The 18,104-nt window shown below is 41.1% G+C and overlaps 1 protein-coding gene across 1 annotated transcript in view; it reads left to right on the forward strand.

Annotated features, from left to right (window-relative positions):
• ugt8 (UDP glycosyltransferase 8) overlaps window positions 1-3,414 on the forward strand; it is a 43,199-nt gene extending 39,785 nt beyond the window's left edge. Inside the window, exon 6 of the mRNA XM_062439614.1 lies at window positions 151-3,414. Within this exon, the coding sequence (XP_062295598.1) occupies window positions 151-532 (382 nt within the window). The 3' untranslated portion in view covers window positions 533-3,414. The remainder of the gene's footprint in view (window positions 1-150) is intronic.
• The last annotated feature ends 14,690 nt before the right edge of the window (window positions 3,415-18,104 follow it).

Here is an 18,104-nt window from a genome sequence, read left to right on the forward strand (position 1 = left end):
TTATGGTATTAACTGTAGACATACAAAAATCACTGGCTCTATATTCTATACTCAGTTGTACTCTCTTGTTTGTACCCTTTAGCATTTTCAAATGTTGTCCATATAGTGTCCTTATACCTTTGTTTCCATCCACTGTCTCTCCCCTCTTAGGTACCGCCAGCAAGCACACCTTCTCTCCACCATTCACAAAGACCAGCCAGGCCACCCTGTGACCAGAGCCGTCTACTGGATCAGCTACCTCCTCCGTCATAATGGTGCCAACCACTTGCGCTCTGCCGTATACGAGGTGTCTCCTTACCAGTATTTCCTGCTGGATGTCATTGTCACCATTGTGGCTGTCGTGGCTATGAGCGTCTTTGCCCTGCGTCGTTTGGGTCGATTGCTGAGGGTAAAGTTCGGGGACCAGAACAAAGGAAGTGGTGCCACTAGGGATGATGGCAACATGGTCAATGGACATTGCCATAGTGAAAGCATATCCAATGGTAAACACAAACGCAATGGCTCCTTGAAAAACGAGAAGAAGATTAATTAATTTTTGAATGGCCAAGAGGGACGAGGAAGAAGTTGCCTCAAGAACTCAGCTCTAGGTTTGGTTTAGTGGTTTTATAAAAGCTTGGAGGGGAAGCTGTTCTTAGGTCTGTGTCAAGAGGCAACTACTACTCGTAGTGAGCAAGAGGCTGTTGGAGGATACGTAATGCATCGTGTGGGGACAGAACAACACATTGGGTGCTCAAAATCTGTGTGTGTGTGTGTGTGTGTGTGGGTGTATGTATATTTGTGCACTGATGCGAATTTAACGAAATGTCTAACAGCAGCTATAGCAATACAACACCAAACTGGAAGGTCACTGAGGATGAAACACAGGAAAGACCCATTGGAGGACATTTGCTTTAACATGTGCGTCTTCTATCCTGTGTGTTCTCTATTGTCTTCCTGCCTTCTCACCAGTGGAAGGTTGATGAATTAAGGAAATCATGAACGCCAACCCCTTTTCCTCAGTAAAAAACAAAACAGAAAATAAATGGATAACTTTTGAAATATGTAGGATTTAACATTTTTAACGGGAAAACTCTGCTTCACAAGTGTCTGGTAAACTTTAAATAGAGGACAAATCTATTTATTACTGTACAAACACATTTTAATGATGGACCTTTTTAACTTATCTTATTTTTAATTTATTTCATGTATCAGTGGTGCGATAGCATTATGGTGTATGTACACTCCCTCAATGTTAATATCCCCTACAACATTGTGGCTTTCATATTGATGAGGCAAACACAACAGGAGTAATTGTAAACATGCACAGGTCTGTGTTTTCTGCATTATCCACAGTATACATGGTGGTCTTTCTTTCTAAGCTATTCAGTGTGTTAAATATTTTCAGTTTTCTCCTTTTCACATGGTAGTGCCAAACATGGGCTGCATTTTGCTGTGTAACATGCGTCTCTTGACTGTTTGTTCTGCTAGAGAATAACTCAACTGAACTGTGTTTGGCTTATCAATGTGAAAAGGATGATTATATAATAATCAAATGATAAGGATCCTGTGGATACTGTGGAGAGGCAGTGCCAGATCAGAAATGTGTTCTGCATCATTCAGTCAGGTGATCAGGGATGAGTCAGAACATTATTGATTTATGATTACTTGCTTGATCACTCCCATATCTTGATTCTGCATTCCTCATCTGCTTATTAATTATCAAGGATTCTACAGTCGATTGCCATTTTTGGGGTTACACTTGATATTGTACATCATTCCTCTATGATTTATTTGTTGGATACTTTCTAAATGCTTGTTTTAAATTACTGTTCAGGTACAAGTCCATTCAGTGCTTCTCTTCTGCAAGTTAAAGTTCTTGAGGTTAATCTACAAACTATGCAGACCTGTATGTAATTATATCAACCTAGAGTACGAATGATTCACTTTCTGTATGTGGCCTTTTATAATGCAAATGTGTGTATACAGTATGCTCGAATACCGATGTCCATGTGCGCTTTGTGTTGTTTCATTCAATGCTTGTGTGTTTTAGACTACTGTACAGCTTTGGATTGAGTGTATGGATAAAACAAGCCAGATGAGGTATGTTTTAGCCCACTGCTAAAACAACTGTTGGATTTTTTGTTATTTTCTGAAGTCATGTCATCATATTGAGTGTATGCCCATAGTTACGCAAAGCATACTGTTCTTTCAAGAATGAAGTTGCTGTCAGTAGCTTTTATATCATTTTATGTGTCAATCCGCCCACATTATTTTACTTGTGTTACTTGGCCAGCATTAAGCTGTGAGGTCTGTTATTTCTAAATGAAGATGAAAGAAGGGGTAAGAAGAAGGAAAGGATGATACAGTTCCGACGACAAAGGTAAATCCAACTACTTTTACAATGAATAATTTCAAAGTCTCACTGATCCCAGCAGCAAAATTAAACTTTCTTTTGTGGGGATTCAGTATCCTGCTAATGGACATTTCAAAAGGGCAGGTACTCATGGACATGGGACATAAGAATCTCATGAGACTAACAGTTGGAATATGTTTCAAAACACCAGGCTAGACATACTGTATTTTCCTCCATTGTTGTAGCAGCACAGTCAGATATCAACTTTAATAAAGTTGCAAATTGCAACCACGTCGGCATCCAAGCAAAGAGATTGTTTACCATGTTACTAAAGCCTTACTCATGGAGCTATGTACATTTAAATGAAACTGAAGAAATACTATCGCTTAACCAGTCAAAACTGCTGAAGACCTTAACATCCAAACAATATATACAAGTTCACAAGTCCTGTATATTAATAAAGAAAAGCTTCATGATCTTCCTTTCTCTGTGAGCTACAATTACACTTGCACAGCCCAGCCCTGCTGAACACATACTATTATACTTGAATCATCATCTTTACCATCATCATTAATAACAACTTCAGCTATTAGGTGTGTGTGGCTGTCTGCAGGTGCTGTATAAGCTATGAACAGAGTCTAGGGAGAAAATGTGCTATGGTGATATCTTTTTTTTGTTATCATTATTATTATTTCAGTATTAATATTGTTACAGTCCACATACTAAACAGTCCGACCTCCCCCCAGCCCCTCTCCTCTGTTTCTGTACTCACTCTGCAGTCTGTTCTTGTGGTGTTTGTATTTCATCAGCTTGAAGAGTTTGTCCACTTGCTTGTTTCATTTGTCCACTTTTCTGTCTTACTATTAACTTTGTGGTGTATTCTGCAGTCTTTGTATTATTGTCTCTTTGTTTCTTGTCTTTCCTTTCTCCTCGAGGATCTGTCCGCTTACTTGCTTTTTAAAACATTTCATTTCACTTTGATTTTGAAACTTCTTGAAGTTCTCAATTTCCCTGTCATCTGTGTCTATGTTGTAAATAGAACAATGTAAACAAAGTACTAATGCTGAATAAAAATTACATATTTGTTTGCAGAAATGATTGAAACTTTATCTCTCCAAAAATGCCCTTTTCTTCATGAAATATAAATGCAAAGAAGACATAAAATGTTGAGAAAAGGTTATACTGTAAATATTTTTGTTCCTTTTGGCATGCTATCACTTCTACTATGTTGAACAGATAAGCTCATACTGACAAGTAAAGCAGTTGATGCTGTCAGTCTCAGTTTGATAGGGGATGTATAGACTTTCTGTCGGGAATTGTTACCGAGCAGCAAGAGGTTTTGTAAGTATCAAATGGTAGAATCCCCCCCCCCCCACACACACACACACACACACACGCACACAAGCTGGGTGGATAGATAGGGTTATATAATGCTGTATGCTTGTGCTGAGTGAGGCTGGGGTAACAAAACACCCAGCCTGGTACCCTGCCTCGCTCGCTGGCTCTGTTAATTATTCACACCGCCTGCAGGGGCCTGCAGAACTCACACACACACACACACACACACTCTCAAAAGCATCTGCAGGTATGTTTAATTTACGTTCTTGAAGTTGTTTTCTTTTGTTGTCGCTGGTGGCCAAATCGGGCACTGTTCTGTTAACTGAGACAGGAAGAGGGGAAGAAATAGAGGGCAGGCCTCTGCTGATGAGGAATCTGATATCACAGAAAGCACAGTGGGCATCATTCATGACATCCTCCATTCACTCTTAGCCACCCCTCCCTCCTCAGACCTTGTAAGTGCCTATTATCTACCTTTCCTCTCTTCACCTCAAAGGGCAATCATAAAGAGCAATTTACCACTTTTTGTTGGACTAAGTGGGCTTACTGTATAGAGTATGAGTCCTCCCTCTTTGTACAAAATGAAAGTGATGGATTTGCCAATAGTGTGACAACTGGATGTGCTCTAATCGTCGGCACACTGACCTCAATGATCTTAATGTGAGAGAAAGGCCAAGCGGATATGGTAGGGGTTACATGTGTGCACTTCACTGAGGATGTTGGATCTATCTTGTGTGCGGTTGAGTGTGACACATATGTGTGTTTGCCAGTTTTGAAATAGTTGACAGTCATTCATTAAGCCTGTATAAGCTTAATGAACCACAGCTAGACTGACCTTGTCAGTATATGTAATGGGGGGGGGGGGGGGGAAATCTATTAATATTAGCTAATTCAAATAAAAATGAAATGAAATTCAATAAAAATGAGCTTGAACACGGCTGGTGTGTGCAAGATCAGTGGATTGTTCAATTGTCCTTTAATATTAACATTTTCACATTTTAACCTTGTGAAAAACAGCCTTGTTCCTTTTTACAAAAATAGCCCAAATCCTGTGTATTTTGGGATATGCCTGGTAATACAGCTCAGTGAGATGTTACAGTGTACAGTATGTACTTTGTTCTTCAAACTAAAAATATTAGTTTTTCGTCAGAGAGCACCAAGCTTGTATGCTTGCACTACATGTCGCTGTGTCACCCTCAAGATAAAGACAACAGGAACACGTATACAGGCCTTGTGCATGTAAAGAGAGAACTCATCATTATCATCAAAAGGGCCTGTGAAAGACTCAGCTAAAGGTTTTTTCATTGACTTTCTCTGCCCATTTCTTTCAATCCAGTGAGAGGTCGAAAGTAGGATCAGTCATGTGTTTCATGTTCTGAAAGATTAGGATCAATACAACCAAGGGCAGCTTCTACTTGATTAAAAACAAAACAAAACAAAAAAATTGGTCAGTGCCACAAAAAGGTGATATGTGTGTGTGTAGGTGTGTGCAAAGACGAAAGAGAAAGTGAAGCACATATTATCCTGCAGGTTATGCTTATGCCCAGTAGAGGGTGGTAGTGCTCCATAATCAAAAACGCTGGTCACCTCATGCTTCTCTCTGTTTCTGTATTCTTTATTTTTTCTCTGTGCTCTACTGCTTCAAACCAACAGATGATGGACCTGTTGACTTAAGTTTCAACTTTATGGAGCCCTGAGTTCTGATGCAAAGCTCCTGCAATAGCTACAATGTGTGTAGTTTCATGTGTGGAAGGGTAGCTGCTGATGTCATTCTGGCCCAGTAAATCTCTAGCTGTAACTCCTATTAAATCTCCCCTTCAAAATCTCTGGACCCAAACTTTGTCCGCTTGGCCATCAGTGAGTGAGGTGAAATGTTGGTAAAATTCAGTTCATACTTGGTTAAATGATCCATGTGCATAAACGGGGTACCTTCAACAGCCTCAAAGATAAGATGGAGCCAAAAAATGGGCCAGTGAAGGTAATGGATAATCGCAACAAGCACATATAATTGGCATGTGTTATATTTGTGCATGCAGGCATATGTGTGTGTATATTTTTATATGTATTTAAATGCATGTGTGTGTTGGTGTGCATTTGTCAGGTTGTTTTGGATAGATGGAGGCCTGTCACTGTGTCACCATGGAGATAAGAGAAGCCTGACAGCAGGGGAGAGAGCATGACAGCTTTTATATCAATCATACTGACTTATAACTGCACATGTCTGTGTGTGTCTGTAAGTTAAGGGGTTAGGAAAGGGTATTAAGCTGGAATCAAATATACATCAATGTCAAGCGGTTTGTATGTCAACAGCTGTTGTCAGTTTGCTGTAATTTCTAAATTCCAGTGACCACACGTAAACAGGCACATGCACACACTCACACACATATGATGCACCGAAACACAAACACACAGATGCCAGTGTGTGTCAGCCATCTCTAAGTGCCTGTACAATGCCCAGAAGGAGAGAGTTGGCCAAATGTCGGCCTGGCACAACAATCTAAGCTTCTTTAAGATCTAATTTTCTCTCTAATTTACTTTCTGCTCCTGCATTCCTATTCCTACTATTCTTAACTTCTCTTCTTTTTTCCCTCCTCTGATAATTTCTTTCCACTTCCTTCTCCATCCCATCTTTCCCTATACTCACTTTTTTCCAAATGTTGTCCAACCCAGAGCCTCAGAGAGTCTGTAAGCTGATGCAGCATATCTGTGAGGAATTGGGAATTCAATTGGAGAAAATTAGGCTTTTGAGTTTTCAGCCAGATATTTAATTATGGGAGTGAATAATAGCTGTGTCACAGCAGAGAGGTAATGTGACTAAGTAAACAATAAATAAGCACTAAATAACATAAAGTCAATGTCATGCTTGATTAGAAACATAACACCTACTGCTTCTCTTGCTAAACCTCCCATGTGTACTTACTTTAGCCAACAAAATCTAAATACTTTCCACTCTGTATATGTGTTTGTGTGTGTTAATACCTGGAAACGTCTCGCTAATATGATCTGAATCATTTGCCCCGCAGAGGATCTCAGACAGATGCTGAGAGAGAGGCCAGTAGATATAGATGGATGTGATGGATAGATATAGAGATGGGGGAGACTTGGAAGATAGTAAGATAGAAATCTAACCTCTACTGTGATTAGGTACTGACCTCATAGGCCTGCTGTCTGCACTGATAAAGAAACAGGAAGACACATACACACACGCATGCACACACACAAACAAACAAACACACAAACACACACACACACACACACTCACACACACACACACACACACACACACACACACACACACACACACACACACACACACACACACACACACAGACACTACCCTATCCCTTATTTTTAACTCAGTAAATCATTTGATCCTTATCAGATGTTGATTCATTTCTCCTTCACTCTGGATTTTCTCACTTTTCATATTTCTGTCCATTCTCCCAAAACCGTAGGAAAAAGATAATCTTGCTATGATCTGTTCTCAGAATCTATTGTTCACACAGACACCCCCCCCCCCCCACACACACACACACACACACACACACTTTTTTCTTCTTTGCTGTGCTCAAAATGTTTTCTTTATGTAAAAAAAAAAAAGTTAGTTCAAACAAGGTAAACTCGGAGGAGTTTTTCAGGCTCCACTGGGCTAGTTCATTTTTGAATGATAAAAAAATACCTAAAAAAACCCAAACACTTAGCTGATTTCATTTTGCTGATTCACCTGTAAAGAAAAAAATAAAAAAAATCAACGATAGCTGGCGTCCTATAAGAGCAAGGTGCATCTGAGCAGACATCAATGGACACCTATCAGTATTAGGGGTTGACTGATAACTTTCAGTCGATGATAAGACTGTGATACTGGAATTTCTGGAATAAATTTCATGAGACATGCTCTTTTCATGCTGCTGGGTTCCTGAAGGCATCATCTGATGTCAAATAACTGTGTTACCAGACTTGTCAGATATCAGATATCCCTACTGTCAAGCATAACAATTTTTTAAGTCTTAGTTAAAGCAGGGGAATGTGGTTATCTCCTCTAATACTGCATATCTGTTGCACATGTATTCATGCATGTGCATGTGCAGACGGACACTCACACACCTCCATTGAGTCAGTCAGCAAGCTCTCCATCATTGCCAGTGGTAGCCTGGTGCTCTTTGGTTGGTTGCTGGTTGATGGATGAGTCTCCCATGAGCAGCTCTGTTAAAGCGCCTCTCTATCAAGCTGCAGCCTCATGGGCCCTCACATTTGATTAGATCCCAATGGAAGCCAGTTGCTCCCTGTCATCACTCATACAGAATCGGCCCGAGACGCAACAGAAACAGCCATTGGAGCACAGAGCTTGACACGCTGAGGAAGCCATTTCGGTGCAAAGAGAGGATATTATGTGAGTCGTGTACAACTCTGTCTCACATGGGTGGTGCTGCACTTGGCTGGAGAGGAGAGATAGCGTGAGAGGGAGGGATACTCATAAAGAGCAGAGTGTTATTTACATTCTTTATGGGTTTGATTCAGAACCAAAAGCCCCATCCAAGATTCTATCAATCAAATTGCCCACCTATTCATTTAAATTACACCTGAATGAAAATGAGGACCATTACAGCACTTCAAAACTCAAAAGCCTTCTGTCACTTTGACTGTCTCTTTCTCGCTCTCTGTTTTGCCTCTCTCCACATCTTTCCTCTCTCTCTCTCTCTCTCTCTCTCTCTCTCTCTTTCATCTCTCATCTCCCTCCATTGGTATTTACATGTCAATGACTTCTGTGTAAGTGCCTTTCTCTTTTTTTTGTCTCCTATTTACATGTCAGTGGCTTTCGCTGCTTGATGGTGCTGCGTTGAAATGAAAGTAATTTGCTCTGTGACAGTCAGGCCATTTTACCAGCTATTACTCTCATCCATTCTGGTCAGTGAATACTGATGACAATGAAACCAGGGAGCTGTAAAGACATTTTGCAAGCTCTTGTATTAGTGACGCTGGTATGGCTCTCATGTAGTGGCAATCTCTGCTCTATTCACCTCTAAAAGAGTATTTTTAATGATATGCAGCACCTTTGGCCCTTTTATGTTAGTCTTTTAAACAGTGCAATCATTTTAATCTTTATGCTAGTTAATTGGTTTAGTGTAAAGTGTATGGTGATATACAAGGTGAACAATTCCTTATTGTGACTTTTCATCATGGAAGAACTTGGTATAGCAGCGTTGTTTATTGCTCCAAAGCTGCCCGGTCACTGCAGCCTTAAGTCAGGCCTGACATTCTTTATGAACTACACAACAATGTGAAAGCCATTACACTTCCAGTAAATTGCTTTGAAAACTTGATAGTTGCACAAAAAAGCAATTTCAGCATGAAATCATGGTACTTCCCAGACAGGGCCTGGAGATAAGTCTCAACTGATGATGCGGTTTAAAAATAAAGACTAATTTCCTTTTAATCAGCAGCATAGACTGCGCCGCCCTGAGTGTTAAATCACTGTTGCAGAAGTGATTTGAGGATTGAAGCTCACAAATCATGGACGATGGGGGATGAGATCTAGTGATGAGAGGGTGCTGACGTGCCCAGGGTCAGAAGCTCACGTCTGAACGGTCACACACACACACACACACACACACACACATGCACACCAACTCTCTGCTGTGTTGTTTTTAAGAGTTCCGCTGGCCATTAATGATTTAGTCTTACAGGCAGCACAGAAATATGACTGCTTATGACTGAAATATTGATGGAGCCATATGAATTATTAATAGGGCTGATTTCTGGAATAAAGATGCAGTTGACCTGCTGTAGTTGGAGGTGAGGTACAGTGGTCCTACTGTTTTGCTTGATGGATGGCGCAAGTGTACGCACTCACCTCGAAGCTTTCAACAAGGATGCAATTTATGTGTGCCCGACCCTCTTTGTGTGTCTGCTAGAGAGGGTAGTTCTAGTGTGCAGAACTGTGTCGCAGCGATTGGCTTTGTGAGTCTGCAACAAATACTCATCTGTTCCTTGAGATATGCATGTATGAATGAGAGAGAGATGTACTGAGGTCACTCCGCCAATGATGTGTTTATTCTTTAAACAACTACATTGCTCACAGATTGTTGGATAGTCAGCTGACAAAGTCACAGCCTAGCTACTACACACAGCACTCTTTTGCCAAAACAACCTGCGCGCTTTTAAATCTGTTTATGTTTGAGCTGCCTTCAGATAAATCTAATTTGGCACTGCAAAGCGGGAGTAGTGCAAATCTTAGTACTCTCTTGCATCGGGCAATCACAGTCTTGGAGTTAAGACATGGCACACAAACAGTCAAAACACTGCTTGTTTTGATGGAGGTAATTGTTGATTTATTTCGTTCATATTAGATAAATGCATCATATTTTTGCATACTGTATGGTTCAGTTTAATTCCCCCCTACAATCTCTTCATCTTCTTTCCTTGTTCTCTTAAAGATTCAGAACCCTTCAGATCATTTTTCGTCTCCTTATTCCCTCGCAGTTAGTTAACCATCACATTGAGTTTCACTGCTGGCTGAGTTTTCAGACTCGCAATTGTCCTCTCTCAACTCCTCACCTCATCCTCATTCCTCTCTTACAAATTAGTGAAGCATCGGATTGATTTTCACCCTCCCGTTTTATCTTAACATGACCCTCTGCAGAGCGTTTGACGATGTTGGGGATTTTTATGGAGCTGTGATAGATAGATATAGAGTTCTGGAGTTGAGTTTGAGTTGAAGCTGGAGGAAAAAGAGACAGTAATACATGCTAATGACTCGCAAAAATGAGGCCCTAGAGGTGCAGAAAGAGTTGGGCGACAAGAAAAAATGTCTAGTGCAGGCATGTTTCAGGAAAGGACAAAGAACTGAAGGGGATTATTCTTAAGCGTTTAGGCCTTAGCTAAATTTGCTGGCTTGGGTTGCTTTGCCCTTCACATGGGTCAAGAGGACAGGGATGCAAGGGAGGGGTGAACAGATAGCATCTCTCTCCTCAAGGGATGGAGGGAGGCAGACGGGATAGAGAGGTAAGCGCTATGAGGAAATGGAAAGATGGAGGGATGGAGATAGGAGTGAGTGGAGGAGAAAGAGAAGGAGAGATACAAAGATTTAGTGTGGAGAATGGAAGAGAGGTGTTTACTCCTCTGATAGGATTGGGAAAATATTTGACGAATCGGATAGTGATGACTTGTTTATCCAGCAGTTCTGATTACATTTGTTTACATTCACCCAAATAGATGGTGTATACAATACACGGGATGGATAAATATATTTTCCACTCACAGCACTCTTTTGCAAAGCTTAGTGTTTTAGCAATTCAGTTGCATTGTGGGCTACGGGGTGAATACCTGGGCTTTGATGGCAGGTATAGATGAAACAGCTTCAAGGCTGTAAAGAGATTAGCCATAATCTATTGCTGAAGGCATGGGGCTTTGAGTAACAGAAAAGCACAATGGAAGTCTGCAGAATCTGGAATATTGTGCAGAATTGGAAAATATATGTGTGTGTGTGTGTGTGTGTGTGTGTGTGTGTGTGTGTTTGTGTGTGTGTGTGTGTGTGTGTGTGTGTGTGTGTGTGTGTGTGTGTGTGTGTGTGTGTGTGCATGTGTGTGTGTGTGTCTAAATGATGAGGTGGAGTCCCAAGCCACCAGCTAATGGTTTCCATAGATTTATTGGCAGCACCAGGGGTACTTTGTTTTAGACTCATGAGACAATTTGCAATATGTCACCAACTCAACCAGCCTACAGACATCAGATTTAACACCAGATATGTCGAAATGGCTGTCAGGATGCACATGGGTACATGTGCAGGAGTGGAATGAAAATGAGAATGAAAGGGCATTTGGAAACCAAAAAGTGTTAGCTAACATGAGTGACAGAGAGGCATTAAGTACTGGTTCAGTGAAACCACAACTGGTGTTTAGTGGCTGATTTCACCCATGGTTATTGGATATGCCTTGCTATGACCACCTGTGAAATCACAGCACAGAACATTTGAAGCCTTTAGGCAAAGTACTTGTCTCTCCAACAATAGTGTTTTCATAACCAGCCAACTGGGAGGAGATCTGAAGAGAGAGGCAGGAGCACTAATCAATAGGAGAGGGCGGACCAGTGTCAAACGGCAAATAAACAAACAAGCCATTATCCTGACACACACACACACACACACACACACACACACACACACACACACACACACACACACACACACACACACACACACACACACACACACACACACACACACAGCCGGATGTGTATAAATGCAAAGCCAGAGGAGCACAAAAGCACACTCTTGGTAAACCTATAATAAAAACTGAGTGCTAATGTGCATGATTGTATGCAAGTGGCAGAACAGAAACCAACTCATTCCTATTCACACTGACTACCTGCACAGCGTTTGTGTGTGTGTATGTGTGTGTGTGTGTGATGCAAGGTTTAACCGTTCATGCAAACTAGCTAACTACCTGTGCATGTCAGCTTTGCACTTTAATGATAAATGTGGGTGTAAGTTGTTTTGAGTTTCTTTTCCTGGGCTGGATGGGGGAAAATAAAATAAAAGAGGGAGCAGAGGAGAGACTGTGGCTGGTGTAAACACTGATATTACTGTATTGATCAAACCCTCATATCTGGTAGCAGTTAGATGGCCCACGGGCATGACTCTGTGTGTGAGCACGTTAAAGTGATCTGTTGTGCATGCATGTGTGTGTTGTCTATGTATGTGTATGTGCTTTATCTTTCTCTGTCAACAATTTGTGTGTTTGTGTATGTGTGTGTGTGTGTGTGTGTGTGTGTGTGTGTGTGTGTGTGTGTGTGTGTGCGTGCATGTGTGTTTGTTGGTATGTGTGTGTGTGTGTGTGTGTGTGTGTGTGTGTGTGTGTGTGTGTGTGTGTGTGTGTGTGTGTGTGTGTGTGTGTGTGTGTGTGTGTGTGTTGAAGTTTGTTCTGGGCAGTGCTGGTGACAGAGCGAGGGAGAAGGAGAAGTGCTATCGATTTTTAGCCTAGCCATGCTAGAGAAAGATCTGTTTGGGTGGAACTGTGATTACCTCCCTTTCTCACCCCTCTCTCCTCTCAGTCCCCTTACCCTTTCACTTAGCATACATGCAGTATCTATCTATTCGTCTGACGTCTCACCCGTCTCAATCGTTAGGCCTAAACAAAGCGTGTGATGTGCTCTCGCTGTCGTCTATTTCTGGATGCCAACACGTCTGGGAGAGAATATGTTTCAAAGTTTTTTTGCAGCTTAGAAACGGTGTGTTTATATTCTAAGTATACAGCGCGTTCCACATAGGGATTTTGTGTGTTTTTGTGCATGCACATGTGTATGTGTGTTTGTGTCTGTGCACTTTCTAAAACAATGACAATAGTATCTGAGGTTTTAAAAGATTTGAAGCGAAACCGTTGCCTGGTTACCAGAGTCTGTTTCTTGAGTTGCAGTTTGCATGCATACAATTGCAGTTTGCATATATATGTATATATAGTCTCAGGTTTTGTAGCAGTCCCTGTGCCCCATACACTGCACGGCTAAAGGAAAATGCTGTTTATTACTAACAGAGCACACCATCAACACTGTGTATACACCCTCAAACTCATCTGTGGGATGAGTTTGAGGGTGTATACAGCTCCCTCCAGTAGTTACCTGCTGGAGGGAGGTAACTAAGGTCATTTTAATACCTGTCTGGTTTGGTTAGATCGAATCGAACTCTAGTGCATTTCCCCCCTTGGTGAAGCTCGTTTGGGCAGGTGTGAAGGCAGCGATCGCACTCAGGTGCAGACCAAAACAACTCGACCGAGACCTTGTCGAAGAGGTGTTCTTGATTCAACCCAACTACAGGAAACACTGCAAATTTTGGACTAAACCAGCTCCCATATCCAGGTGTGCATTGTGCCAGGCCAAGGAAGAGCTTTGTACTGTAAACATGAATTGAGGGTTGACCTGGAGTAGCAACAAAATACATTGCTTTCTCCTCTTCAGCTGATTGAAGGCAGCATGTCTTCTCATAATGTGGAGCAACACATTGTTGCCTTTAAGTGCATTCAAATGTGCCATTTTGTTCACATGGCTTGGAATATGGCCCAAATGATGACCACAACTATGCAGAGATTATGGAAAGCTATCCCAGAGGGAACACTATATGTGTGTATAAACACATACACATGTACATATACATATGCATCAATATTTTGTCATTTTCTGAAATCATGAACATAATGTAAAACAAGCCTGCATTTCCTTTGCCAAACTTAGTCCTGACTGCTAAGTGCGACAGGACTGACTGGCGCATTCTGAACCCAGGTTAGTGTGCATCTGTCTGTCTGCACATCTGTCTATCTGCTCACCAGCCTGTCAGTTCTTCTCTCAGCCTGTTAGAATGGAACAGACGGCAACACAAAGGCAATCTGTGTTTCTCAGTGAGCATAGTGAGATAAACAGATACATGATTAGTTGCAATAGAGAAGAGGGAGTCTTAGTGTCATCATTAGGAAGGAGAGGGATCGGGATTAAAAGAGCGGCATTGTGTGTAACAGATTATTGGGTCTGTGGATGCGTGTGTGCGCGCACGCCTGTTTTTCTGCATGTGTGGTTGGCTGTTTTTCTCATTACAGGATTAAAGAGCATCTGGTTCAATGTTCCTACTCAACCCTGCCAGTCAAAATCACGGGGGAAATAATACACTGTTGTCTAATGTAGGTGCACTGCATGTGCCTGTATGTGTGTGTGTCTATCTATGTGAACGTATGTGTATGCGCACATGCCACATACATGATTGTGCATTCATGTCAACTGGGAGAAGAGATATGGATTGAATGGAACTGGACATGGGCACAAATGAAATTGCTGTGTCTGGAGCCTGTGTCACAGAGAGTGGAGAAGCTTGTCTTGTGGGCTCGCTGTGTGAAAAACTCTTGACTCAAATCTATTCCTGGTTATATAATGAAAGGTGGCCTGAGAAGGACTTATTTGAGATCTGTTGGTACACATCCAAGAAAGTGATGGGTGAGGTAGTGAGAGAGGTGGAAGGAGACAGAAAGCAGGGAACGAGAATTTATGGGATTACTTGTGGGATTAGATTGCTAGATATTGTCTATCAAATACAGTAGAAGACAGTCTCCTCCATAGACAATAACATATTTATGGCATTATAGATTTCCATAGAATTGTGGAATGTAGTGAAACAGTACCTCACAAGTGTCCAAGCAGTTTAACAACTGACACTGAAAACAGTTCCTCTAACAGTGGTTCCCAACCTTTTTCTTGAGGGACCCATATTTTTACCATTATAAACTTTGGTGACCTTTTGCTCCCTCGCAAAGTATAATTGCCTAAATAAAATCAAAGGAACCTCATAATTTACTTTATATGTTTTTATATTTCAATATATTCACTGCTAAAATAAAAATACAGTAGCAGCATGGAATTGTTCAATATAGTAGTGAACCTAACCTATTAATATTGACATGATTATTTTCTCAGCTTATATGTTAATGAAATGCTTAGAGACATAAATATGTGGCATATTATTGTTTGCTATCAACAGCAGAGTGATAGCAGATGTTATCCCAGAGAGGCTGGATGCAGAAATCAAAACATATATTAGATATACTGCCTATTTTCAAATCCCATTTTAAATGTAGTTTATAAATACATTTTAGTTGAGTTGAGTTCGTCTATCATCATCATTATGAGTCTGCCCATAATTTGCGCGGATTGTGCTGATAAATTAATAAATGACTCTTCTTGGCTTTTTACTCACAAAGCTCTTATTGCACTTCCAGCTACGTAATGAATTTACTTTTTGTGTCAGCTCTCCACTGCTGTTTGTCTCTCTGCTGAGCTGCATACACAAGGAGGACTGTGCAGGCCTGCAGTCTCTTTTCCCTGACGCTTCCCATTTCTCCATCAGCTCCCTGTTTACGTTGCTAGTTAACCTCCGTGTATACTGCAGGAGTTATGTTCATGTTACACACGCCCTCATCTACCCTTATATATTTAACATATTAAAATAATTACACCCCTTAAAATCAAGAGGGCTTCGCGACCCTGAGTGAATCTTTGGCACTCCACTGATGGGAGTGATTTAGCTAAAGTAGTTAAATTTAGCCCAAGTGTGTACTACTTGGTGTTTCCAGTAAGCTAGCGTTAGCATCCCGCACTACGTATTTGGAAAAAACAAGCTTATTCTAAAGCTATATTACTCAAATTAATGAATGCATAAAGATAAAAAGAAGAGGAGAAAAGTCTGAAGGAAAATACCGCAAAAAATTAGAAGCTGTTAAGTTTTGAGATCTATCAGAACTGAGCTGTCATTCAAAGAAAGCATAGGCATACTTCACACACAAACACACACACACGCTTCTATAGCTAATAGTGAGGATATTTATTGAGCTAATGCACACACACACACACACACACACACACACACACACACACACACACACACACACACACACACACACACACACACACACACACACACACACACACACACACACATTGCCACCTGGGCACAGCTACTAATGTCTGTATAGTGACTATGTTTGTGGTTTTGAGGAGAATAAACATGGAAATTCAAGAGTATAATGCAAAAAAATCACTTTGCTTTCAGTCTGAACACACTTGAGGCTGTCAGGGGTCTGTAACATCACGATAATATACTGTGTTGCAGCTGTGATTGGCTGGCAGTATTGCTGACTCTGCTTTTCTCATGATAGACCACATCTATGTCTGAAGTGACCCCCTTTACTTTCTAACATTTTGGTTAAGCTACCAAATTCAAATTGTAAAATGTACACACTATGTAATGCTCTTAAAAATTCCCACAATGAAATGGGAAATGTCTGCATGTTGATAGCACTATTTAAAAATCCCACATTGCAATACACCTTCAATAGAAGTGTTAATTAGAATTATGTGTCATGACACAGACAGGTGTCATGTCACATTATAATGACACACAATAGTGATGATTTATATGCATTGAAAATGCAATTTTCACCACACTATAAAGTTGTGTATAGTATAGGGCAGTGATCCTCACAATTTTTTTTAACAAGAGCCACATTGGCAGAGCAAAATCAAGGGGAGAGCCACTTTTACGACAACATACCAAGTCACCTTTGCAAATGTGCATTTCTACATATAAATTGGACATCCCACAAAAAAAGAAACAACACAGCCAATACATTTTCAATTAAGACCATATTTATCTTAATACTGGGATGAGCGGAAGCTGGCATGCATGTCCTTGACTTTCTTCATGTTGTATTTGTAGTTTGTTGTTGCAATCACAGTGAGGCATTTAAGATGAGCATGGGTCAATCGGTTTCTCTGTTTTCTCTTGATAGTGTTCATGGTTGAAAATGTTGACTCACAGGTGTATGTGCTCATGAAGAAAGACATCACTTTCTGTGCAAGTGGTTTCAAAGTGGGAAAGTCTGCTTCTTTCTGAGTTCACTGCCAGGTGGATAACTTTCATTGAATTTTGGATGCGCCGTTTTGAAATGGCGCTCCAAGTTGCTTCGTTTGAAACAGGCGCGGGTTTGTTTGCATATTAAGCACAGAGGGTTCATGCCATCAGGGCTTAAAGTATTCCGGGAAAAAAAGTATTAGCCTATATTTTTTTAAAAAGACTGTCTCGATATCATCACCATCACTTTCGAGTTTATGAGTTCGTCTGCCAATGATATATCTCAAACTAGCATTATTAGCCAATCAGAAGTAGAATGGAGCGGGTCTTGGAAAAATGTGTTTCAACCGAGTCCTATGCTGCATAGATGCCATCGGCAGGGACTCACATCGGGTAATGACTACGTCACGTCGAAGGAGAGTAGTATGGAGAGCAAGTTCATGAATCCTGGGGAAATGGCGCTGGGCGTGGATAGAAGAGGTCGGAAAAGACGGTAAGCCTTTTGGTAGCTGGTGTAAAAAGTTAAGAGAAGCAGGTGCTTGCTTCTGCACTTCATGCTACAGAAAGCTAGTATAGCGGGAAAAAAGTGCTACCACGACATGAATCAGACCCCGCTCACAGTGCAGCTGTTCGTGCTCTCACACACACAACGCGGTTACCGGGAGCAACAACCACAGTTGATGTACCGGCATCAATAACTGACCGTGTGTGCGACTTGAAAATATGCGTGTGCGCGTTCATCGCAGAGCACGATCTGTCTTTCAAGCTCGCCCAACCCCTGGTAAATTTATGCCAGCCTGCATCTTAGCGGAGCTAACGTCACCTGGTCGCAAGCGTGCACTGCGGTCAAGTGTGACAGTGTTGTAAACAATGCGGTAAGCGGGCCGCTGCATTGCCAGGTTTGACAGTGCCCCCTTTAGGAAAAATTATTAATTAAGGTGAAAGTATAATGCAGATGTTTGCGTTTTTGTAGTGCAGTGTTCACTGTATATTTATGTAGCACATTTGAAAAAATTTATTGACTGTGTTACCATATTGTTATTGCTACCATGC

This window comes from Scomber scombrus, chromosome 2 (assembly GCF_963691925.1).
Source record: "Scomber scombrus chromosome 2, fScoSco1.1, whole genome shotgun sequence".
Classification (NCBI taxonomy): Eukaryota; Metazoa; Chordata; class Actinopteri; order Scombriformes; family Scombridae; genus Scomber; species Scomber scombrus.